This window comes from Panulirus ornatus, chromosome 35 (genome assembly GCF_036320965.1).
Source record: "Panulirus ornatus isolate Po-2019 chromosome 35, ASM3632096v1, whole genome shotgun sequence".
Classification (NCBI taxonomy): Eukaryota; Metazoa; Arthropoda; class Malacostraca; order Decapoda; family Palinuridae; genus Panulirus; species Panulirus ornatus.
In genome coordinates, this window is record NC_092258.1 from 2,956,768 (window position 1) to 2,982,663 (window position 25,896).

The window sequence follows — 25,896 nt, forward strand, 5'->3', positions numbered from 1 at the left end:
GTTTATCAAATGTGATGCATGTAATGTTTTGGGAATATTATTTTACGTTCTTTTAAGGAATTACATACAAATACGTAGGAGTTGGGTTAATGAGTGCTTCCACGATTAGTAATTTTTCATAATCAATGGTTTGTTTTCATACGTTACGTTTAGAGAAATATGAAACATTTCATTGTTTGTAAACACGACGTTTATGGAGTAAATCCATCGAGAAGGTACATTTATAATACTCTCTATTATCAGTTTTTTCAGTTTACTGATTATTAATGTTACTTTTCTTTCTATTATAAGAAAATTGAATATTCATAGGTAAAGTATTTAACCTGGGCGAGAAAATGAATCTGCTCCAGCAGGTAGGCTGGTATTTGACAGAGTTGATCTGTTCAATTTCAACAGCCATCCATAATGACGTGGAGGCCCTATGTTAAGGGAGAAGGTAAAATTGAAGAGCCAAGGCTTATTGCGTTGTAGTTAGATGCTAGAGGACAGAATGATGAGAATTTATCGAAGGTGGAGGAGGTTTGGGGTGAGGGTAGGAGCTAAGGCGAGGCAGTGGAGGGTGGATGAGATACAATTGACATCAGACAGTCGTGGGTTGACTGTAAACATGAGGGATGGAGGATGGATGACTGATGTCTACTGGGTGCGGAGCGAAATTAGAGGTCAGAGTTGATGCGAGTTGTACCTGTTGGGTGCTGGTGTAGGGTAAAGATAGACAGTCGAATCATCCGGCTGGACCATAGTTTATTGTTACTGCAGTATCTACACACTCAGTACCACGGACAAAGGTAAAGAGAGCGCCGTATAGGGGAGCTTACTAAAGTACATAATAATAATAATAATTTAATACAAAGACTCCGTGGATGACAAATGAGCCTCCCTGCGCAGGCACCGCGCAGGAGGCGCGGGGGTTTTCTTGCGCACGGCCCCACCCTCGTCGGGAGAGTCCTCTCTGGCCTAAACCTGACACGGCGTTGCTTCTTCTTCACCCTGGAACCAAACCAGCGTCGTGAAGCCTTGCGTCCACGAGTGACCAATGGCATTTGGTTCAGGAGCTTGACAAATTTATTTTTTTTCCCCACACTACATCTAACACATGAACATTTGTAACTACATAGTTAAGGACAAGAAACGGAACAAAACCATCGAAGCATCAGCAAAGGTATTACATGCACAGAGAAGGTCTCGCCCCTGGCTTCACTCCTACTCAGACACGCAAACACGGACACACACATACATACACACACACACACACACACACACACACACACACACACACACACACACAATCTGGCATGGATAAGAGGCTTCTCTCTCGTTGATGTACAACAAATGTACCATCTTGAACACACACGATGGTGACAAACTGATCACACTGAAAGGATTTTGGTTTGGGAGGTTGGGGGATGGGGGAGGGAAAGAGGGATTGAGGATTGGAGGAAGGAAGGGGTGTGTGTGTGCAGCAGGACCATAGAAGAGGGGGGCTTCTTTAGACCCCCCCCTCCCTGGAGGATTGGCGACTGCGGCGTGGGAAAGGTGGGGGTGGGAAATGGGGGTTGTGGGGTGTGGGTGAGCGGGTCCGCAGTTGCCGTACATTATTCTGACACTGCAGCAGTACCAGGTACCAGTACCAACCAAGTACCCGACCCTTAATGATTTATAAAGACGACAACATGACAACAACAGTCTATTTGAACACTACTTATTGATAATTCATACAATAGTACAAAGAAGATGGTTGGGACGTCTGCATTTATTATGTCTTTTAGACAACATATTTTTTAATGTACATAAAACTCGTATTTATTCTTTCTTTCTTTCTTTCTTTTGGCCATTTTGATGGACACCAATCCGTATACCGGCCCGGCGAGATCGTCAGCTGTCCGACAGTCCGCTTGCGAGTGCGCCGTAGCGCGCGGACTGCGGCGTGTCCCTGTGGAAGACTGCGGGTGTGCAACGGGTGAGTGCGGCCTCAGGGGTGGGCCAGGCTGCGGCTGCGGCAGTGGCGTGAGGTATATGGGCAAGGCAACTGCGGTGCGCTCCGCCCAGAGGAGGCGCGACGACGTACTGTCCCCTGAGGCCGCGCCCTCTGTCCTGTGACTCCGACCAGGTCGGGTCGGGTTCAGGTTCAGGAGCAGCAGGTCACAGCTGCCGCCACACACCACAGTCACCACCCTGGCCGTTCGGTATTATGCTGACATACGTGGCGAGGGGCGTCGCACCGGCCACGCCCGCGGCCGCGTGCGAGCCGCGCTGCGGACGTCATCACTAGAGAACAGAGTCGGGGCGTAAGCGAGTTTTGGGAAGGGAGCCGACGAAGGAACGGGGGCGGGAGGAGGAGGGGGAGATAGCCGCCCTGTTTCTGTTGACGGCGCACTAGGGAGAGGGATGGGGTGGGGGTGGAATATGGGAGCGGTGTGCCCCGCGTGCGGTAATGGGCCACGGGAGTCGGGGAGGGAATGAGGGAGGGCGTGGTGTGGTGTCGTGTCCCGCATGTGGTGGCGGGGTGACTGGCGGGGGAGGGGGGGAGGAGCCGCCCCATGCTGATGTGGCGGGGTCGGGGTCGTTCAAGTGGTGCAGGGAGACGGCGGTGTCGATGGATGGGGGGTGAGTGGCACGTGGAGGGAGGAGGGAGGGAGACCAAAACACTGATGGAACTGGAAACCAACGGGTAGTCAGGCTTGCAGGGTTCTGGTGGATGGGTCAGCTGAAGAACAACTGGGAGTGGGAGGGGGGGAGGAGGTCAAGTGGCTTTGGTATAGCAGTCTGGGATGAGAGGGTGGTCGGGTGGGGGATGTGGGAGGTACTCGGCAAGCCCCCAGAGAGGGTGTGGGGACAGACGTCCATGTGAACCCCCGGAGAGCGGGACAGAGGGCTAGGGGGGGCTGTGGGCTAGCAGGTGTCTGGTCCAGGTCACACGGGTTAACGTTGGCCCGGCAGTTCGTGAGGGGGGGACTGTTGCTGCCCTGGCCCAGGGGGGCGCGTCCGTGATGGCTGGGTCAGGTCAGACCCTTGGGTAGAAAAACTAAACGTTTTGGGAACGCGGCCACCAGGTCCCCATGGAAGAGCCGAGAGAGAAAGAGAGAGGGAGAGAGAGAGTGAGATAGTGAGATAAAGAGAGTGAGGGGTGGTTTTAAATATAATATATATCTATATATCTCTATATTTCTTTCACAAGATGAGAGACCAATGGATAGAAGTCGATTTAGAAAAGGAGAGGACTATAGCTGTCAGAAGTCTTATCTGAGTACTATTTTAAAAGTTGATACAACGGAGAAATCAAGGAAATAATGCACTCTAAATGCTCAAAACGACAAGTTAATAATTAGGAAAATTCACTAGGAACTTGTATTATCCTTTGTGTTTAATATTCCTGATACCGGTGGATCTGTCGGCAGACTATGGAACTTTGAACGAGGCAGGCGGTGGCGGGGAGAGGGTCGGCGGCGGCGGCGGTGGTGGTGGTGGGGGTGTTGGGGGCGGGAGGGGGGAATAGTGGCGATTTTGGCAGGAAATTGGCGGTGGTGGCGAGGGAAGTGTCGCCGGTGATGGTGGGGGGAAGTGGCGGTGGTGGTGATGGTTGCGGGATATGTGTTGTTGGTGATTGTTGGAGGGAATGATGGTGACAGTGGCGGTGGTGGCTTTGGAACTGTCGGAGGTGGTGATGTGGGGCTGTGTTGGGGAGAGGTGATGGCGGCAGCCTGCGGTGAGTGAGGGGAGTTTGAGGAGTGTCAGGGAAGTGGCGGTGATGGTGGGGAGGGGGGGGGGTATTCGTGGGGAAGTGGCAGATATGCTGGGAAAGGGGTGGTGACGTTGACAGGGGAAGTGGTGGCGGTGGCGGCAGTACTGGTATGGGAAATGGCGGTAGTGGGAGCGGATAGTAGTAGCAATAAGTAGCAGGGGTAGTGGCTGCGGTAAACAGTGGCAGTCATGGTGGGGAGGAGGGACGGAGGGAAGGGGAGAGAGTAGCAGTTATGACGGTAGAAAACAGGTTGTGGAGGAAAGGGGGTCACTTTGGTGGGGGTTTGTGGGGGAGGATTCAACTGTGGTGCCGGAAGAACTGATTTCATGGCAGAACACTAGGATGGTGTTGGTGGGCAAGGTGGAGTGGAACTAGGTGGAGTGGCGGATATGGGATGGTCACAGCGGAGGGAGGGAGGGAAGGAGGAGGAAGAGGAGAAAGAAAAAAAAAATAACTTAATCATTGTCGAATCTGTGGAAGGTGTCCTTGTTCCAGCATGGAAATGAAGGAGGCCTTGCGTCAGGGGAGATAAACCATCAAATTTGGTTGAAGTGGGGGTTGGGAGGGGGATTGTCTATGTGAGCTGAAGACTCAGTCATTGCGCTAGGGGGCAGACGAAAAAAAAAAAAGAAAATACTTTTTGACTGGGACGTCTGTACACCGAAAGTATTAACAATAAGAAAACTGGGGTCAGACTGCGTGTGTGTGTATGCTGTGGTATTTAAGATTGTCAGTGAGAACAACCCATTAATTTGAAAAAAAAAGTAATGAATTGGGTTGTGGTAAAAAAAAAAAACAATTATGAGTACTACCTTGGGTCTTGTTACGGAAAACTGGGTCTTGTGATAATCCGAGTTCTAAATTGGGAATTTTGACAAGAAATATAATCAACTAGGTATCGTCATAATTGATGTGATAAGCTTGGATTTGTGGTTAAAAAAAATTGGGTACTAAATTGGGTCTTACGATTAAAATTAAAGCTAAATCGATTAACTGCACGGAAATCTTTTTTTCCTTTAACTTGGCTTAATCATACTCTTACTGGTATATAAGTAACAATAACTATTTCCAATCTCATGGGAGAAAAACTATCAGATATTTAACGAAGGAAAACAAAAATCATATAACTGATAAAGAATTATAAGAGAACGACTTTTTTAAATTGCTGACATCAGGGATCTGTTGTGTAGGAATAAATATAGAATGAAACCAACAAAAAAAAAAGACGTCTTAAATAAATATTGTGTAGTCAACTATAACATGATAGGTATAAGATAAAACAGGGGTTTTAATGATCAGGATTGTAGATAAGGGTTTGGCTCAGGGTGAAAGACTAGGTACGGTATTAGGGGAAGATGCTACTGGTGGACGAGTTAGGTCGAGGTTAGGTGCACTAAGGACGTGGTTGAGCGAGACGAAGAGGGAGGGTCAGTTAGGTTGAGCGCTGAGGTTTAAGACCGGGGTAATGGTGGAAGTTACTACCAGAGTTACACTAATCTTAGTAAAGAATCTAGAAAAGTTATGGTTTCGGATCTATTGCTACAGTCTATGAAGTAGTAGTAGTTGAAGTAGTAGTAGTAGTAGTAGTAGTAGTAGCAGAGGTTGGAGTAGTTGCAGTTAGAGGGATAGCAGTCGTGAAAGTATTCGAAGAAGTAGTAGTAGTAGTAGTTGTTGTTGTAGTAGTAGTAGGAGTAGTAAAAGTAGGAGTAGTAGTAGTAGTAGTGGTAGTAGCAGTAGTAGTAGTAGTAGTAGTAGTAGTAGTAGTAGTAGTAGTAGTAGTAGTAGTGTACAAACATTAATTGATTCTAGGACTATCGGTGGTGGGAACAGTAGCAGCGTTTAACGGTAAACTCTGATTGCAGGAACAGTCAACAGTCAATCGGTGTGGTCAGGAAGCTTTGAAGGCCAAAAAATCACAGAAAAAAAAAAGAGTTCTTCATGAAGCTATAAAAATCTTACTATTCAATCTGTACATCACTGAAAGTTATGGCTAAGTATACCACAATCATGACTCCAGCTAGACCCTAGTGGCTAAATTTGAGGTGGCCTTTTTTTCCAGTAGCCACCTCCCTCTGGTCCTTGCCTTCAAAGCTACTTGATGGGAAAAAATGTACACTTATTACAATATTGCGCAGATGAATCCTAATCAGAAAATCAGACACTTAAAATGTGAAACTGTATAAACATATTTTTTTTTTTAATAATTACACACGCGTAGGTACTATATGCATGAACTAAGATCAATATACATAGTTAACAATGATGGTACCTTTTCTGTCCAGTTTCTATTGGCGGCACAACACCAGCTCAGCTCTGTGTAACCTTCTCTTTAAAAAGAATTTTTTTTCCTTTATTCTTTCTTTCTCTGGTTTTCCGAAAGTGAGCATTTGAAAACCCAGAACAGTATGATGATCCACAGTGACACTTGAAGAACTTTGTTATGATATGAGCAAGAGACGAACGTGTCTTCCGGCGTGAGCTAGAGTGAAGGATCCGGTGGATAATGCAGGCGTCACCCGGTGGAGGGAGTGTGGACGTCAAATCTCACATATCAAGTACTTCAGAGCTTCCTTTAGTTTTACCCTCGCCGCGGGGAGTGGACGCTGAAGGGGGGGTTGCTGTGGTTTGGTGTGGTCACCGCGGGCGGCGACCGGGCAATCCATGTGTGCCCCTGAGGGCGAGGCCAATGTCTTTAGCCTCAAGGGAGAGGAGGAGGAAAGGGGTTGGAGCGCTGCAGGGGCCCCTTGTAGAGTCTGCGGGACGCCGTACCACTGCCAGCCAGTGTGGCTGGAGGCACCCATACACGCCTCACTCACAGATCGAGAGGTTCATCCTTTTTAGATCTTGTTTGATTGTATGCTTTACATTAGGACCTTTTAATATTTTTTCCTACACTCGGATGTGCAAAGCTTAACAAGCACCAACAAAGGTGCCGTATTATGCAATAAAATGTATAAAGATAATTTTCTATTACAGGTACACAATGACTGCAATCAAGTCAAGCCATGGAAGCAATATCAACTTATGGTATATATCAGCGCCTGCCTCACTGCATCAAATGAGGGCCACTGAGCCTGGAGGCGGGTGGTCTCCGAGGGTCCTTGGGCCCCCGAAATGCCGGGCCCTGCAGTGCCAGCTGCGACGCCACTCACAGGGCCCAACAGCTCAGCTTCTCTGTAGGTATCGAGTGTCACAGACCGCTGGTCCCTAAAAATTGCACTTAAAAGTAACTGTGAGGAACTGTCGGGAGGGCGACTTTGGAGCACCTGGGAGTTGACGGCGACGGTGGCAGGGCTAGGCAAAGGAGCGTCGACGGGGCCGCCCCAGCCCAGCCAAGTCCTCCACGCTCAGCCACCCTGTCTAACAACAACAACTCAAGGAACTAACACAGAGAAGTGATCATTAAATTAATACGTAGTTCCTGCGAGGAACCATTTCATTTTATCACAGCTAAAAATACGACAACACAACAGAACAAAGGTGGAACCGAGGCAATGTGACAGACAGACACACAGTCATGACACGTTCACCGTAGGACTAGTACAGGTGAGTGGCGGGGGTTGGTGCTCCCAAGCTGGGGGTAGGCTGGTGTAAGTTCAGGCGCTCTGCTGCTGGGGTTGGTGCTGCGGGGGCGCAAGGGGGAACCCCAAGGGACCGGGCAGGGAAGTGGCCAGGGCGCGGGGGTCACCGTGCAGTCGCAAGGCCTGCTCCATGCGCATTTCCTGCAAGCGGATGGAGTCGGTGAGGTCCCCCTGGTGCTGCGGGGAGGGGCGGCCCTCGTGGTTCACCAGCCTTAGTGCCGCCTCTGCCTGGGCGCTTCGCAGAGCTGACTCCATACCGCCGCCCACGCCCATCCGTGGGTCACGCATGTCCCGCAAGTCGGGCTGGGGCGACCCCATGGGTTCAGGGGCCTGGTGGACATTCTGCTGCTGTTGCTGCTGCTGCTGCTGTTGTTGCTGCTGCTGTTGCTGCTGCTGCTGTTGTTGTTGTTGCTGCTGCTGCTGTGTGGGTTGTTGTGATTGCACTTGCTGGGCATGTGGGTTGGAGAGATTGCGGATGGCTTCAGCCTGGGAAGCCATGGCGTTGCGGATGGTCTCGGCCTGCGAGGTGAGCGTGGACTTGACCAGCTCAGCCTGGCTCTGGCTGATCATGGCTCGCATGTTGTCGCTGGGCTGGGGGCGCATCTGGTTCATGACGTCGTGGTGGCTGGTGATGGAGCGTAGGGCGTCCGTTGGGGACGGCATGCGCCCCAGCCCGCTCTCTAACTTTTCTGCGGGCGTCGACATCCGAGAGGAGGCATCACTCTGGGTGGACGGGGAAACTGCCATGGACATGGGCGCTGTTTGGTGCTGGGCGTGGTGTTGCATCTGGTGTGGCATACCCATACCCATGCCCATACCCATACCCATGCCCATACCCATGCCCATGCCCATGTGGTTGCCCCCACCCTGGAGACCGACTTGGGCAAGGCCGAGGATACTCTCTCGCTCGCGCCGCTCTGCTGCGGCCCGGGAGAGGACGTATTGGGCAGCAAACTGATGTTTGGGGTCCATACGCATGTGTTCCATGTGGTTCAGCAACCCTGCAACACCAAGCAACACATTAAAATCACTAGTCATCTATCAACACATTAAAACCATTGCTCATCCATCAAAACATAAAAACCATTGCTCATCTATCAACACATTAAACCAATGGTCATCTATCAACACATTAAACCCTTCTTTATCTATCATCACACCACTGGTCATCTATCAACACATTAAAACCATTGTTCATATCAACACATTCAACCACAGTAACGATCAATCTAAACTTCATGTACAACGAATAGGAAATATACTAGATATTCAGGACCCTTACAAAATTGTTTGAAATATCTGTGTAAAAATAACGTTTTAGTCACAAGGATATTCACCCATGGATAATGTCATGGTGAACATAAGAGGAAGAGCTGAATGGTGCAATACAGTCAGTAATACGTAGCCCATAGCCAGGTGTTAAGACGGTGTGTGTGTGTGTGAGTGAGTGTGTATAGTCACCTTAAGAGTCGAGTGGATAACCCACCGGCCCGTTACTTGTTGGTCCCGAATTCGAATCGCGTCGCCTTGCCGTCAATTCTATCCATATTATATATATATATATATATATATATATATATATATATATATATATATATATATATATATATATATATACTAGACTTCTAATAAGCGAAAAGTTGTTTCAATTATCGAGACATGGGCTGGTTTTTGAGGGGAGAAAGAGAAGAAAGATATCTAATTTCCACAAAAAAATGAGACAACTCTCGCACGTCAATCAACGACACCTCTCCCTAGTTTCTTACAGTTCCACTAATGTTCCTCGCCTATGACTCGAAGCCCGACCGCATCGGTCTTTTACTGTTCTTAAAGGGCTTGTCATACCTACGCAGGTTATATCATGACACGTATTTCGCAAATTTTACGTCCGCTCTTAGTATCTTCCTGGCGGAAAATCAAACGTAAATTAAGGTTTAACCGAATTCTTGGTCGCTCTTCGTATGCATTTCCAGCTGCGGTGGTTCGTTTCATGAGCGAAAGTGGAGCATCAGGTGTTCCCTGAACTGCTCTGACTTATCTCCCATCATCGCCTCACACAACCGGTGCTGGGAAAGGTCCTTATTTCCCTTTCGCGTGACGCAAACTTATGTATTTTTTTTTTCTTCCTCCAAGTGTCCTACATGTGCGAGGAAGCGTCGGTCACACAATCACATCGAGTTCTTTGTGATGAACGGAGAAGAGGGGAACTGAGGGGGGCCACAACGTGGGTACATGGCAGCAGTCGCTTGGAATTCTCTAAATGGGACTTCTTCCTTTTACTGGGTTCTGCTTGCTATCACATTCCCTCTGCCTCGTCATGAAAGAGTCATGATATGTTTCTACCCTTTTTGCACCAAACCACAGAATGCCTTACAAGGTTTCATTAACCGTCACATCAAATTCTCTAAATTGGTGTTGTCTCTTGCTTAGGGAAGTTTCTCCCGAGCAATTAGACATCCATACGCGTCATGATGATCACCCATCCGTACAGTCTCAACCAATTCCTCTTTCACATCTCCGATCTTCTCTTCGGCTACGGAAGACCGTCATGAGATTCGGTTCGCCCAGCCTTGGTTGAAGATATCGACAGTCAACCGTATAGTCTTGATGATTTACCTTTCCGATTCCATTTTTGCTTTGACGCTCGCCTGACTTGGCTTCGATTTTAGCTTTTTTTCATTATGATTTTCAGCACGAAAGTGATGGAAATCCCCACACTAAAAACGAGCTGATCCCTGTTCACTTCCTTGAGTTTCTGAATGTTCAGAGCCAGGCATATGTAGGAAGAGTAAATAAACTTATCAGGGAAATATAATTTTGATGGGAGGCCTCTGTACGGCTGACAGTTTGGCCAGATGTCTACCGGTAATTTGGAACTTATATCATAACTACCATTGTTTCATGTTATTATTCCCCAATAAACTCGTTATCTTACTCTAAACTACACACCTTTACTCCATTTTTTCTTTATTCTTAAAAGAATCACAACTAAAGGTCAACATAATATACTTGGCATCACACATCACTATGGCGGTTTGAATCCCCGTTCCGCCTCGCCTTTAAAACTCTTAGTAACACCCCAATTTGCCGCAATGAAATGACACTTTTAAGAAGCACTACATTCAGGAGCCGCAGTGGCGTCTCCACCTCCCTTTACCCCGACTTGTACCATAGGTCCGATGTGGCTGAAGGCTTCACGTACTTTCTTCACACTCCTACCCCGGACTGTCTGCTTCTATGTGTTGACTTTCTGTTATCTATCAATAAATCTTAAAGGTAAGATTCATCCTGGCGTTCTAACTTTCACGGACACCTTATCTACGTACGACATATCTGTTCTTGAACGTATACTCTTAAGGAAGAGACATTTCATTGTAAGTGTTGGAGGAAGTAAGACATATTATTGTAGGTGTTGGAGTAAGTACGACATGTTATTGTAAGTGTCGGAGGAAGTATGACATGTTATTGTGTCGGAGGAAGTAATATATGTTATTGTAAGTGTTGCAGGCAGCAAGATATGTTATTGTAAGTGTTGGAGGAAGTAAGACATGTTATTGTAAGTGTCGGAGGAAGTAAGACATTTTATTGTAAATGTTGGAGGAAGCAAGACATGTTATTGTAAGTGTTGGACGAATATTTGCAACTTCCGTCAACGTTCATGCGTTTGGGCCACCATCTGGAACAACGGGCCCTTCTTGCTCTTAAAACATGCTCGGCTTCCTTGCCCAAAGACTGTAAACAAGGCTTTCCCTTTTTTCCATCTAACACGCACTGTGATTGGTCCATTCCACCTCCCAGCGAACCAACTGCGGCCAGGCTTGCAGCTTGAGGGAGGCGCAACTGCTCCGCTTTCGTGTGAAAATATTTTGAAAATAAAAGTGATGAAAATACTAAAGCAGGGTTTTATGTTTTTTTTCTTCTTGTGGGGAGAGAAAAAGTCGAGCCAGAAGGGTAGTTCTGTTTAGGGTATATCTCCCTTTTCCTCTCTCTCCCTCCCTCCCTCCCCTACCTTGAGTTCTGTCTAGGTTCATCCTCCCTTCCCCTCCCCTTCCTCACACACCCTACACACACGGGTCTGAACCTCCTGCATAAAGCGATCTTCGGATCCCGATTGAACGCTGCAGCAGGAAAGGGTATAATAAAGAAAATCAAGAGTACACAAATATAATCAGGGCGAAGTAATTCTGGTGGTGGCAGCGGGTACCTGTGGCAGCGGGGTACCACGGCGCCCTCCGCACCGTCAACGCCTCTTGCAGCGTTTCTCCCATTTCCTTTTTTTAAGCGGTCGACACAACACAGGCGAAAGTATGCCCCAATCGAAGCCACGTCGGTTGAAACGTAAAAATGAATGAAAGAAAAATTATACGAGGGAGATTAATCTGACCTCCTCAGGTGTTCGGAGAGCCGACTGTAGGAGGTGGAAAGGTTATACGAAAAGGGGGAAAGACAAACGAAGAGGAAGAGAATTTCACAGCTTCGTTGTGCGAATTGAGGAGGAGGAGGAGGAGGCATCATAAGTGTCAATCCTCGAGTGGCTGATCTTCCACATAGAAACTATGGGAAGCAGCAGCCGCTCACACGCCCAAGGATCCAGGTCTTAAGGGCTGGAGCACAGAGGCTGACAACCGAAAAGAACAGTAGATGGGATTATACCTGGAGGTGAGACACTCACGCACCACCATCATTCAGCCGTAAATAAACATTTTGGCCATCACCACAACCTCCATGTGGACCAGGGAACCACACATGGTGATGCCGCCTCTCTCTCCATGTTCTTCGGGTATCGTTTCGGCATGAGCTGCCTGTGAATACCCCGAGTCTGCCATGGCTATGGCTTACACAGTAGTAACGCGTCACATGCGACACTCGATGCGTTACGAGGATGAAGTGCTTCACAGCTTGCAGTAGCAGGGGCTGTTAGTTCCAGCGTTACGGTGGTGGAGCGCGTCACAAGCTGTCGTCTCCGGCTGGAGTTCGCCGTCACAGTTCGAGCTGTGACGGTGATAATGTCGTATCCTAAGCCTACATATACTGTGAGGGAGGTATGGATACTGTGAGGGAAGGTACTGATACTGTGAGGGAGGTATACTGTAAGGAAAGGAAAAGAAAGTCTGGGCAGTGTAGATGAATCTACGTTTTCTTTAGCCCTGTAGCAGCACGTTTTCTTTGTTTATGGCCAATGACGTAGCGCATAGGCTCCACCCACATGCGTATGGGTCGACTTGGTATCTATAGGCTTAGGTCGTATCCACAGTGATAACTTCCCAAACTGATCTATAACCTAATAAAACCTTTTCTTTTTCACTTGTAGGCAAATGGAAGCTGTTTGCATGTACAGCTTCAGGTATTTGTGGTGTCTCTACTGAAATACATATACTTTACATTATCATATTTTTTTTGTCTGATCATTTAAGGGTATATCATTATCTCAGTTACTGATTCTGCTAAAGTTTTCATTGTTTTACGCACCATTAACTCTCTATCATAATGGGTTATCCACGGACACTTTTTTTCTTAAAAAGTACGTAGATAATCAACGATAAGTCGCATGCGAGATCTTATCTCTTTATCTTCTTCATAATCTTATCTTCAGCCTCTCAGCTACGCACTTAATGCAAGCGTGGGCTAATTCATTACAGGGATATGTTAACCTTAATGTTAAACCATTAATATCCTGTTAAACTACAAGCGATCCGATGAATTTCATCATGTGACACTAACAAAGCGAAAAATCTTCATTTAAAAAAAAACTGAACTTGTGGTTGAAGGTGCTGTCTATCTCTCTAACGCGAACTCTTTATCCCAACCTTCAAAAGTTCTTTTCTTTTATTGTATCTGATATGAACTTTTCTCTGTTAACTTCTGCTGAGAAGTGATGGTCAAACTTCAGTCTGATGTCTAAAATCACGCCGCCACACCCCCCCCCCCCAAAAAAAAACCCTCAAAAGATATCGGACAAAATCGTTCAAAGTGAACGTTTTTAGGAGGCTTCAAAATCGAGCGAACGGGGTCGCTTTCTGAAAACGCTGCTTCAAAATCGAGCGAACGGGGTCGCTTTCTGAAAACGCTGCCTGCGTTCGAGGAATAAAATGTGGAAAATGATAACAAGCCTTGCGTTCCGGTTTTGTCTCTATCGGTTTCCAAGTGAACTCAAAACACGGGTTTTTTTTTTTTATTACACTCCCGTCAGGAGAGGAAGGCGGGCTACCCCCGCCGGCTCTGAATATCTATGAGGACATGATATCATGTTTTGCTGAGAATGGAAAACTAATTGTTCCATATTACACAGTTCCAGTGTTTTTGCGACTGTTCATAACGATATTCAAAAGTTTTCTAAAAAGACAAAACAACACACAAATAATATAATATAATATATATATATATATATATATATATATATATATGTTTCCGCCTACTTTGGACTCACTGTAGCGCAGCCTTGAGGCTGGAGGAGCCCCACATACAGGCGTCCTGAGGTTATAAAGTTACACATATAATGAAAAACCACAACGGTATCATCTCGTTAACAATTCGGGATACACGACGTGGGGAGGCAATCTGGACTATGATTTCCAGATATGAATAAAAAAGTTGGACATCTATTTTTGAATAATTATTCTCGGGCCCCATATAACCAGTGGGCACAGTAAAGTTTCTACAGTGGCTGGCACATACCCGGACCCCTGATGCTTTCCCCCAACACGAAACACAACAGTGTTGTGAGGGTACATTACGGTGCTGTGCTGAAACCGTGGTGCAATGATAAGTATGATGAGAGTGTGGCAGAAAACTGTGTTCTATGCTGAAGACACAGCATAGCTGCAGCTTGAGCCGAGTTCAGCATACAGTGAGGCAAGCTATGTTGTGTGCTTAAGACAGGACGGGACACTATGGACGCTTGGCTACGATGCATCACGGTATGAGCTTTGAGCACGACTGTACGACCCTTGGGTACAGTGGCCGTCCTGTTCAAGGGTCGTGCCGTCGTCTTCAAGGGTCGTACCGTGGTAAATTCACTGTAAACAATGATTAATACCTAACTAACAACGGGGTAAACTACGAGGCAGACAAACAACGGGGGTAAACTATGAGGCAGACCCAAACAATGGGGGTAAACAACTATGAGCAGACTAACAACGGGTAAAACTATAGCAGACTAACAATGGGTAAACTATGAGCACAACAAAAACAACGGGGGTAAACTATGAGGCAGACAAACAACGGGGTAAACTATGAGGCAGACAAACAACGGGGTAAACTATGAGGCAGACTAACAACGGGGTAAACTATGAGGCAGACTAACAACGGGGTAAACTATGAGGAGGAGTATCAACGGGGTAAACTACGAGGCAGACTAACAACGGGGTAAACTATGAGGCAGACTATAGTGTAATGTGACAATAAACTCCCACATGGCTTGCTGCGGCAGAAAACCCCTACCCTACCGCCGTTATCTGAAATAATATCCGTTCGTTACTTTCCAGTGTGGGGCTTTTTTTTTTCTCTCTTTTGTTCTTATTCTTTTCCACGCCATTGAGACGAGATAGAATGGAAAACCCTGGACGACCGATGCTGGATTCCCACGAGAACGCGTTAGAATCTAACACCGTTTACGAGGTACCAAACTGTATCATGAAATATTCTATCAATACTGCAAAGCTCTACTGGAAAGAGTTACGTTCTAACAATACGCTACTCAAGTCTCATAAGGAGGATTTACGTTCCAATGCTACTTCTGAAGTACTATTGTCAGGTATTATGGTTTTCTCGGGCAAAGGTGTGAGTTTTCTCTTGAAATTCAGATATCAAACTGATGCTCGGCTGTCTACATGTGAAAAGATGCTAATATCTCCGGGTCTTTGGAACTCAGAAGCCGTAAAGGAAGTCACAGCAACATGTCGTCTGACATATCTATGGATATGTGTCTAGGGAGGCGACAGGTGTGTAAGGTCGGTGTGTGGAGGTATGGTGTGTGACCTGAAGCCTCAGATTACCACAATACATGTGAAGTGTGTGACCTGCAACATCAGGGCACCGGATACAGGTGGTGTGGGGCGTGTGACCTCAGGTATCAGGTCAATAGGCAGAGGAGTGTACTGTGTGGTCTAAGTAAAAAAAAAAAACCTCTCCATAAACGAGGACATCTGGCCACTACAGAGGCCACTAAGGAAATATCTGACCACTGACCTAAGCGGGCACAAAGTATCAAAGAAAACTGGAAGGAAATAATTCTCCTCAACTACTTCCGACAAAATCTCCAGGAAAATAATTTTCCTCTTCATGAGGAAGACTTCGTCGGCGGAAGTACCAGAGAAGGATGAATTTCCTAGCTCTTGCTATCCACGGGTTTACTCTCGCTACCTCCTTACCCGTTCGTCGTTCTGGATAACACTAGGGACTGACCTGACTCGTGGGTGAAGACGGCGTGGCAGACGGAGCAGGGCCACATCCTGAGGGAGGAGGTGAACTGCGAGGTTTCCGGGTGGCAGGCCAGGTGCTTGCGGAGGCTGCCCTCATTCACGTAGTGCTTGCCACAGACGGGACACGAGTGCGACGCTGTGCGACGCTTGGCTGCAACAACGACGACAAACATCAGGGACCAAACTCGAAAAAAGTTTCTATAAAATCTCTACCGACATTAAACACTTAGACAAAAACATATATATATATATGGTATTCTACTACTATTAGTTCCTATGATATATCATACATCACTGTCATAGCCTTTTACATGTTAGTTATCTGCTAAATAACTCCTAATGTAACATACAAATCAAGACAACTTTTAAAGCACTACGCTACATCTTCTGAGGGGGGGTCATAGCAAGTGCCACCGTCAGTGCACGGATCTCACTGTGCCCTCAAATGTATGGATGTTCTTGGATTTGACGGGTGAACATACATGGCTAATATTCGACACAATAATGAGCTCTGAACATCCGAGGCGCTATCATCCTCGTGCGCCAGCCTAATGCTGTCCACACGCTGCTGGGTGTTGATAAAGGACGACTGGTCGCAGTTGACGACGGAGTCTGTGCCGCCCCGAGTATGTTAAGGCACGACACGTGGAAGCAAGAGACAGAGAGAAGACGATAATGCTGCTAACTAACCTGCGACTCCGGAGGCGTTAGGGTCCCTGTGCGTATACTTCATGTGTTCCATTAGCTGCTCGCCGTTCATGAACAGTTTCTGGCACTGTGGACAGTTGACTGCGTTGGGTCCGCCGACGAGGGCTGCGTGCTAGAAGACAAAAGAGGGGGGAACACACAGGTGAGACTAACTATCCACAGGTCACCAAGCCTCTCACCATAACGCTCACCAAGCATCTCATCACTGGCACGCCTGGAGGACCCAACTCCCTACCCAACACCCCCGCGCCACTGATAATGACCAGACCGCTCCACACACACACATACACACCAGTCTTGTGCTGGCTGAGCCCGACCAAGTCAGCTGGACACCACCACCAGCAGTGAACATGAGATACATAGGAATGCTCTCAGCCTACTGGATGTGGGTGCGGTCTGTTCAAAAGCAGTCGGAGAGATGGCTCTACCAGGACACAACCTCCGTCGCCTCTCAGGTGAGAGGGACGGAGTTGGGGTCATGTGACAGAGCCCTACTCTACAATCTCTTTCTTCCTCACACTCCTCATTCAAGAGATGCAGTACCTAAGTCATGCATTATATAAGTGTAGACACAATACCTCAAATTACACAGTTCAGCAGTACTTGAGAGGTTGGTGGGAGAGGATTGGCAGGGGGAGGCTGGGGGGGTAGAGGGGAGGTGAACAAGATATATATCACCTCTTGAGTCAAACTGTAAACATTACTATGCAGATGGAGGTAATTTGCCTTCAAACATGATTGATAGCACCTGGTGTTCTCTTTTTTTTTTTTTTTGAGAGAGAGAGATGTCATGACCCCAGGCCTATGATATGACTTAATCCTATAATATGGTAACTGCTATAATGTCAGTGTCACATTCTCTTGACACCTAGCCCCGCCCACTTGCGTGATGACACCAAGAGCTGACGAAGACGGAGGAGCCGTCTTAAAAGGGGAGGAAGGAGTGACGTTTTCGGACTCAGGGAGTGGGGAGGCGCGGCGCGAGGAGGAAGGGGGCGGCCGGAGAGATACACACACCCCACAACACCCCCACAACGCACGCACGCGCCCCTCCCCTAGTCCTCTGAAGACGTTTTGCGGGGGGACTACAACTGGGCGTGACTGAGCACTGGCGAGAGATTGTGAGACATGAGACTGGTGAAGATCAGGCCTCACCCCCCAGCAGCCTCTTCTCCTCTTGCCTAAAATCCCACCCGGCGCTCCGTCCTGGGCCTCTACCTTGGATGTATGAGTCCTAAGCGAACTCTCGGTGGCGAACCCCTTGCCGCAGATGTTACAGTGGAACGGCCGGTTCTTCATCCTCTCCAGCTGGGCGTCGTGGTTACGCAGGTGCTGTTGGAGGTTCGACAGCTGGATGAAGGCGCGGCCGCACTCCGGAAGGTGGCACTTGTACGGCCGTTCACCTGTTGGGAGGAGCAGAGAGGAGGTGTAGGAGGGGTCAGCGTTATGTGTGCTCTCGTTATCAAGAAGGAAAGATAGAGGGACACTCGGTAACTTACATGGTCTCACCAAGGAGAGGAGAGAGTGGGAGGGGGGGGGGGGCAACGTTACATATATATACACACACACACACACACACACACAAATATATATATATATATATATATATATATATATATATATATATATTTTTTTTTTTTTTTTTCTTTTTTTTTTATACTTTGTCGCTGTCTCCCGCGTTTGCGAGGTAGCGCACACATTTCGTCCGTAACACTGTTCTACATCGGAGACTTGAAAAGTATCATAACTTTGCCTACTGTACTGAGTTCTTTTGTTATTTATCTTGATAGTAATCCAATTACTGTTGTTCATCTGTTGTAACCTTCACTTACCATGTAGACTACCAAAACCTTCATTATGTTGCCCAGACCACATTAACACTTTTCTCGCTATGTAACCTGTAATGTATTTCAATCAATGAGGGGCCCCCAAGTCCCTGACCCTTTTGTGTGCACTCTGTGTCCTCTTTTTTGCGCCACCGGCTACAGGGTGGGTAAGAGTGCACAATAAATTAGCCGCAATTGCGGCAAAAATCAAAATCAATCTCGTCACGGAAGGATGCAACATAAACCCTCGTTACTCACACACTGGCAGCAGGGATAGCAGACATACCCGCCACTCACACGAAATCCAGAGAGAGACGAGGGGCATCTCTATGTAACGCACATTCCCTCACACACAATTCTCCAAGTCTACAACCATGTACACGGAACTTTTCCTCCTTATTCAACCAATACATATTACGTATATCACAGACGAATATACATATGTCATACATATTCTCCTCGTAACCCAATGTCATATAAAAACCCTGATATTCTCTTTCGCTACAGGGGAGATACACTTCCCCACAGGAAACATCATGGAATTGAGTATCTTAGACTTCAGTAAACAGACTGAAAATGTACAGTAACAGACATGTTTCAAAACTGCTATTAACATAGTAATCAAACAGAAGAAACATAAAAGACAGATGTTTCACACCTGACTGTCATGAGGGTTTTTTTGATAAATAATATCGATTTTTTTTCACCTACTATTTGAATGGTTAAGAGAAACTAGTACATTGTGAAGAACTGGCAGAAAATTCTTAATGATACATAACAACCTATATGTATTTCACAACACTGATTTTGTGAGTATAATGGAGAGGGGACGATAATCTGCTAATCACAGATCATCCTAGAGGTAAAAAATATTGTATTATCATCAGTCGCCTGTCGTTACCGCCCGTCAAAAATAATTAGTCTTGATATGCATTTTTTTTTTCCATAGTATGGGCAAAAGAGGAAACTCTGTAATTACCTATTTGCAGTCACTAATTTGTACTGTATGGGGAGGGAAGTCTTACACTCGTGAGGGCCCATCTATCTCTTGAACAGTCTCTGTTATCATACAGCTTATTGAATCTATGTATGCTGTCTGCATTTCCTCGGTGTGGGTGAAAGAAGCAACGTGTTTGAAAAAACGTAAAGAAGTACCACATAGAAGGTTCAAAAGAGGGCAACAACGTTGGTATTAGAATTAAGTGAACTGAATTACAGTGGAAGAGGTAGGGGCTATAAACTTTCCCATCACAGAACGGAGAAGAGTAGGGAGTGACTTGATCACAACCTTCAAGTTACTAAACCAGCATTATGATGTCACTAACACACACACACACACACACACACACACACACACACACACACACACACACAATAAAACAAGCCACATTACAGAATAATACACAATTCTCCCCCAAACACACTTGAATGTTTTGCACTTCTTGGTAATCACTTCAGAAGGGAATTGGTTACAGTAACTACCCGTCTGTGTGGAGGTTATGACGACTCTTATGTTGAGGTTGTGAGGCGGAGTAAGGTTGGGATGAGGTTTGGGGTGCGTAAAAGGGGTGGTGGCAGAGTGAGGTGACAGTGGGGATGGAGTGTGTTTGGGTGAGGTTTGATGTGGGTAGGGTAATGGGGTGGAGTGAGGTTGGGTAAGAAGGTGAAGAATATGGTTGTTACTGTTGAAAGACTAAATTAAGGTTTAGTGACATGATTAACGGAGGATGATATGAGGTTAAAGGTGGAGGTCAAGAGGAGGTTTGAGGTTGAATGCTCAAGGAGAGGTTGTGGGTTTAGGATGAGGTTGCAGGGTGATGGGTTTGGGTTAAGTGACCAAAGTTTGGCTGCAGAGTGACGGGTCTGGATTAGGTTTTCAGAGTGAGGATGCAAGACGATGGGTTACGGTTAGGTGTTCAGGGTAAGGTGGCAGGGTATGGGGTAGAGCAAGGTATTCACGGTTAGGTTGCCGGGTGATGGGCTGGCGTTTGCTGTTCACAGTGAGGTTGCAGAGTGTTGGTTGGGTAAGCCAATGACTTTCACTGGTGGGTACCATACTCCCTTGTTGGTACGCAATGAAGTTGCACGACGCCAAAGGCAAGCTGCGTTTCCCGGAGTCAAAGTGGGCTGGAGGTGTGTGCGTAAGTTTGCCTGCGTATGTTTGTATGTGTGTGCGTAGAGGGGCGGCCGGGGAAGGAGAAGATGCAGGATGGTAAGGGTGGCCAATGAATAAGGGCCACCCAACCTCCCTCAAAGGGCCACCCCGAGACCTCAGAGAGGTCACAATCAGGGCTGGGGTACGGTGGCCATCTTCAAGACCACAAGCTGCAGCTCAACTAAGAGGAAAATGGCCGAATAAAGAACAAACTCGGCGACTCAAAAAATCGGATGTATTTTCTGATAAATGACAAGTGCTTGAAATTTCCTCCGCTGGTAGAGCTTCCCAGGGAGCAAAGATGTTGAAGCCAGTTACCCACCAAGAGCCCCATTTTACCCCAGTATCTCGGCCCTGCCGGTTGCTACGATATCTTAAAAAGACCTCCTGCTAAACATTGCTTATAAAAACTCTGTGGTTTGCTTTCCCGGAAAAAAAAAGACCGATTTAATCACCAACGTGCTTAAGGAGGCAACTTTCCCGCACGGGGCGATGGGCGAGGAGGTCAGCGATTGGCTGAAAGTACGGAGGGAGGAGCCAATCATAGAAGCGTAAGTGGAAGAAGGCGGGAAAACTTTCAGACTTGTCCTGCCATCTGGCGGTATGCACGAGCAATTTTGAGGGCGCGCATTCTGTCTTACACGACTAAAGACGCACGCTTTCATAATCGCCTAACGTAACTCCCGTTTAGACGAGCTGAGAAAAGAGATTTTCTCAAGATAGAACACGAGCAGCTCCGCTGTTTCCCCGGTATTGATTTTGAGCGAAAAGGGGAACCGCAGAGACAGAGGTACGAGAGAAAAACATTAAAGAAGTGGAAGGAACTTGTGAGACAATCAACGCAAGGCTTCGGAGGCCAACCATTCTTGTGCGGCGGCGGAGACACGGCAGCGTCTTCTCCTCCTCCTCCTCTTCCTCCGACTTCCTACAGAAATAGACTTCCGGATGAAGTTCTCATTCATTACGATAGTTGAAACTTTACCAAGTTCCTAGTCAGTGGATGATACTGGCCATGATACACACACACACACACACACACACACACATAGACCATTACGCATTCCTTGAGCAGGGGGTGGCAGGGCAGGCCGGGGGAGTTGGTAGCACTGAGAGAGGAAAGGGGGGAGGAAAGGGGGGAGGGGCATTTGCGTGTCTCAGCACAGCTGGACGCTCATATTCTGGTTATATAATGAAAATATCATTACGTCTACGAACGCCATGACTAAATCAAATTTTCTGAGCAAGATGGGACGATCTATTAAGCAAGATGGGACGATCTTTTGAGCAAGATGCGACGACCCTTGAGCAAGACGGGGCGATTTTTGAGGCAAGTACGACCTCTTGGCACGATGGGAAGGTCTTCTGGGCAAGTACCCTTGATCGCGATGGTATGGTCTTTGAGGAACAGCACGACCCTTGAGCAAGATAGCAAGACCTTTGAACACTATGCTACGACCCTTCAGCATAATGGAACGACCTCTGAGCACGACGGTATGATCCCTGGGCACGACGGTACAACGCCTGCGTATGATGGTTTAGTCTTTGACCTGACTCTTAAAGGCCAGGTCAAAGATCGGGCCACTATACCCAAAGGATCGCACTGTCGTCTTCAAGGGTCGTACCGTCGTGTACGAGGATCGCACAGTCGCGACCATGGGTCGTACCGTCGCGCTCAAGGGGTTATACATACACAAAAATTCTGGATACTGTGGTACAGTCGTCAGTCGTCCACTACCACTCCCAACCACCCTAGTTTCCAGTCGTCCACCACACTACCACCACCACCATCGCCCAGGTTTCCGGTCTTCTACCACACCACCACCACCACCATCGCCCAGGTTTCCGGTCTTCTACCACACCACCACCACCACCATCGCCCAGGTTTCCGGTCTTCTACCACACCACCACCACCACCATCGCCCAGGTTTCCGGTCTTCTACCACACCACCACCACCACCATCGCCCAGGTTTCCAGTCGTCTACATCACGTCCAAATGGAACCCCTTCTGGAACTCTGGCCCTGCACAACACGGGCTCATAACACGGGCTCACAACCCTCGATCTCGATCCAAGAGGATATTAACTTCCCCCCCCACCCCCTTCCTCCTCCTTCTCCTCCCAGTCGCCACTCAATTACCACTTGCACGTTAAAAAGGGAGGTGTAACTCCAGTGTTCAAGGGCCACACATGTGTTGCAACTTGGTGCAATTCTTCCGTCGGGGCGAAAAAAAACTGAGCAAGGCAAGTGGAGAGGTCAACACTTGTTTACGCGTAAGATAACAAGCGAGGAGAAGACCCAGGCCGGCCGAGGACCAGGGCAGACACGATATATATATATATATATATATATATATATATATATATATATATATATATATATATATATATATATATATATCAAGAATGTTTACAGCTTTAAATTAGTTTATTTCCCTATGAGGTATATGAGGCCAAGACACAACAGAAAAAAATATATTAAGATACGAATATATTTTCTTGGACGTATTTTTATGGACTGATGAAAATCAGGGAATCACAGGATATTTTTGGGGAGAAAGAAGGAGAGAGAGAGAAAGTCGCGTCTAAGGTTATGTTTATAGTTTCCTACTTCACACACACACACACACACACACACACACACACACACACACACACACACACACACATAACCTAACCTTGGCAATGCCAGACAATCGGGTCGACCGAGGCTGAATCGCTACCTCATTACATCGATCGATGGCGCAAGCTCTAGTTGAGGAGGCAGTTCGGTACGTCGTAATAAAGTGAGTGAGACGACCTCACAGTCTGTGGTCGTGGTGGTCTGTAACGGAAGGTCGTTGGCGAGTGAGGTCGTCGGTGACCAGCTTTAAACTGCGCCTGTTTACGGTGAGCATGGTAGTCTGTGAGTAAGGCAGTTTATTACCAACAGGTTTGATAAAGGCCAGTTGTTATCAAGCCCCCACTGAGGGGGGGGGGGGGGTCGTACCCTCGTGTTAAAGGACTTAAACTGTCGTGTTTCGAGCGGTCGTACTGTCGTGTTCTAGGGTGGTCGTGTCGAAATGATCTAAAGAATCGTACTGTCGTTTTTCAAGGGGGTCGTATCGTCGTGTCAGGGTACCGTCGTGCGGACGTGGTCGAGGGAACTGAACCCTCGCGTCCATCCCGGGGGGAGGAGGGGGGATGGGTCGTCTTGCCGTCGTGTCCCCTCCCTCACAAGGGGTCGTCGTGTTGATGGCTGGCTGACTGGTGGCGTTCTACTCTCAAATCTCACACCACAAGGAGGAACGCGTTCGACCCAACGATTTTACGAGCGCTCAAATCGTGGGGCACGAGATTATAAAAGGAAAGAAGAGAGAGAGAGAGAGAGAGAGAGAGAGAGAGAGAGAGAGAGAGAGAGAGAGAGAGAGAGAGAGAGAGAGAGAGAGAGAGAAAATATTAATCTTACACATAAATGACATAATCAGTCAGGATGAAATAAAGGGTCACGGCCCATAAAAAACTACCGAAAGGGGAACGGCAACCTATCTGCAACATTGCAATATGCAAATGAGCTTGGGTGGGGGGTAGGGAAGGGGGGGAACGAGAGGAGGCCGGCCAAGCCAACCCAGACACATTAAGAGACTCCAGATAATGGGCCGGAGAGAGAGAGAGAGAGAGAGAGAGAGAGAGAGAGAGAGAGAGAGAGAGAGAGAGAGAGAGAGAGAGAGAGAGAGAGAGAATGTCCCATATACCAGCATCGTAGACCAGAAGACAACGTGAGTATGGAACGCGATATAAATTCAACTTTTCACCGAGGAATATACTTTACCAGCGGCCCAGATGATCGGAAAAGACGACTTAATTTGGCATGCACGGTAGAGAGCCAGGGACCTGTTATTAAACAATTTCCTAACTCAATTTCAATTTACACAAGTTCTATATACTCCACGTATTGAGAACTGGCAAATGTTTTTACCATCTCCGCTTGGAATACACAATGGCGCATCGGGGATAATGTTTTTTCATTTCATGTTATTTCTTTTTTTCTTGGGGGGGGACCCAAAGCTTATTTCAGTTATGTAGAGAACCAGAGACCAAATGCTTGGTATCACGAAGGCACCGCGTGTTCTCCAGAGAGACTAAGTGTCTCTTAAGAACCAACACCCGCAGAACGTCAGCTCAAAGAACCATCGGCCGCAAGAAAAAGGTTTATACCCAAAGACTGATCGTCTGTAGCAATCAGACGCCGAAAAGTTCAACCCAAAGACTAATCGTCCATAACAATCAGAAGTCGGAAAAGGTCATCACCTCAAAGACTAACAGACTCTTACAGAATAGAGTCAGGAGCCGAGAAGGTTGGCTTAAAAGACACCAATTGTGAAAGAGACCAAAGAAGTGACGAATTTTGCGAGACGAGCACACAGTCTAAACTTCTGACACTTAAAAAAGAAAGAGGTGAGGATTCTGTCGTTCGACACACGGACCGAACACACGTCTCAGAGAGAGAGAGAGAGAGAGAGAGAGAGAGAGAGAGAGAGAGAGAGAGAGAGAGAGAGAGAGAGAGAGAGAGAGACGCATTCTTCGGGAGATGGTTGTTGTTGTTGTTGCATGTTTTAGCGTTATGTGATGTCTTTGTGTTGGTGGCGCAGGGAGGGGCTGGGAATCGCGGAGCCCCCCTCGTCCTAGACTGTTAAGTCCCCTCGATGGGGTATGCCAGGAATGCCTCCAACCAAGGTACAGATGTGAGCTCCATTCCTCGCTCTTACACGCTCCGTTCCTCCTCCTCTTCCTCCCTCCACCTCGCCCACCTGACGTCATGCTCCACTTCCCCTCCACCGGTCATGTGGCAAAATGCTATTCCTTTTCCATTCGGGTGGAGTCCCTCCACCATCCACTTTCCCTCCATTTGCATTTCCATCAATCACTCTCCCTTTCCTTTAAGAGTCTCCTCTAAAACACTGCCTCTTACTCTACCACCTTCTTCTCTCTCCCTCTCACCAACCCTACCTCTCTTCCTCTCCTCCCTCATCAGTCTGTTCTTCCGTGGCCTCTCTTTCCCGGCACTGTCCTCACCTTTCCATTCTTCGCAACGCATCCACAAGGGCGTCGCTCAAGTCTTTATCAACAGCATTTTAGTCTGGTTGCTGTATCTTTGTGTGTTCTTCCTCCCTTTCCATTTATCACCAGCCCCTTGCCGTCCCCGTGCGACGCTGCTGTATCCTGCTATACATCATACACTATCACATCTTTCATTCCTCTGTTGTATTTTCTCCAACTGGTCGCTCGCTACGTCTCCCCCATTCCCTGTTATACAACCCTCCCTCCCTCCCTCTCCCTCTCTCTCTCTCTCTCTCCTTTCCCCTTGGCACCCTCCCTTCTTCCCCTATTACAAGCCCCCTGTTGGTGTAAACTCCCTCTCTCTCTCCTTCTCTCTCTCTCTCTCTCTCTCTCTCTCTCTCTCTCTCTCTCTCTCTCTCTCTCTCTC

At 47.4% G+C, this 25,896-nt stretch overlaps 1 protein-coding gene across 4 annotated transcripts in view; it reads right to left on the reverse strand.

Moving 5' to 3' along the window:
• Positions 1-724: 724 nt before the first annotated feature.
• Positions 725-25,896, reverse strand: part of dati (zinc finger protein datilografo) — an 804,480-nt gene continuing 779,308 nt past the window's right edge. For 3 of the 4 annotated variants that reach the window (XM_071682892.1, XM_071682891.1, XM_071682894.1), the window contains 4 exons: positions 17,607-17,854; positions 16,434-16,563; positions 15,727-15,894; positions 725-8,324 (listed from right to left, as the gene is read on the reverse strand). In XM_071682892.1, coding sequence (XP_071538993.1) covers positions 7,339-8,324; positions 15,727-15,894; positions 16,434-16,563; positions 17,607-17,854 — 1,532 coding nt within the window. In that variant the 3' untranslated portion in view covers positions 725-7,338. The remainder of the gene's footprint in view (positions 8,325-15,726; positions 15,895-16,433; positions 16,564-17,606; positions 17,855-25,896) is intronic. The other variant, XM_071682893.1, reaches the window with a different exon arrangement.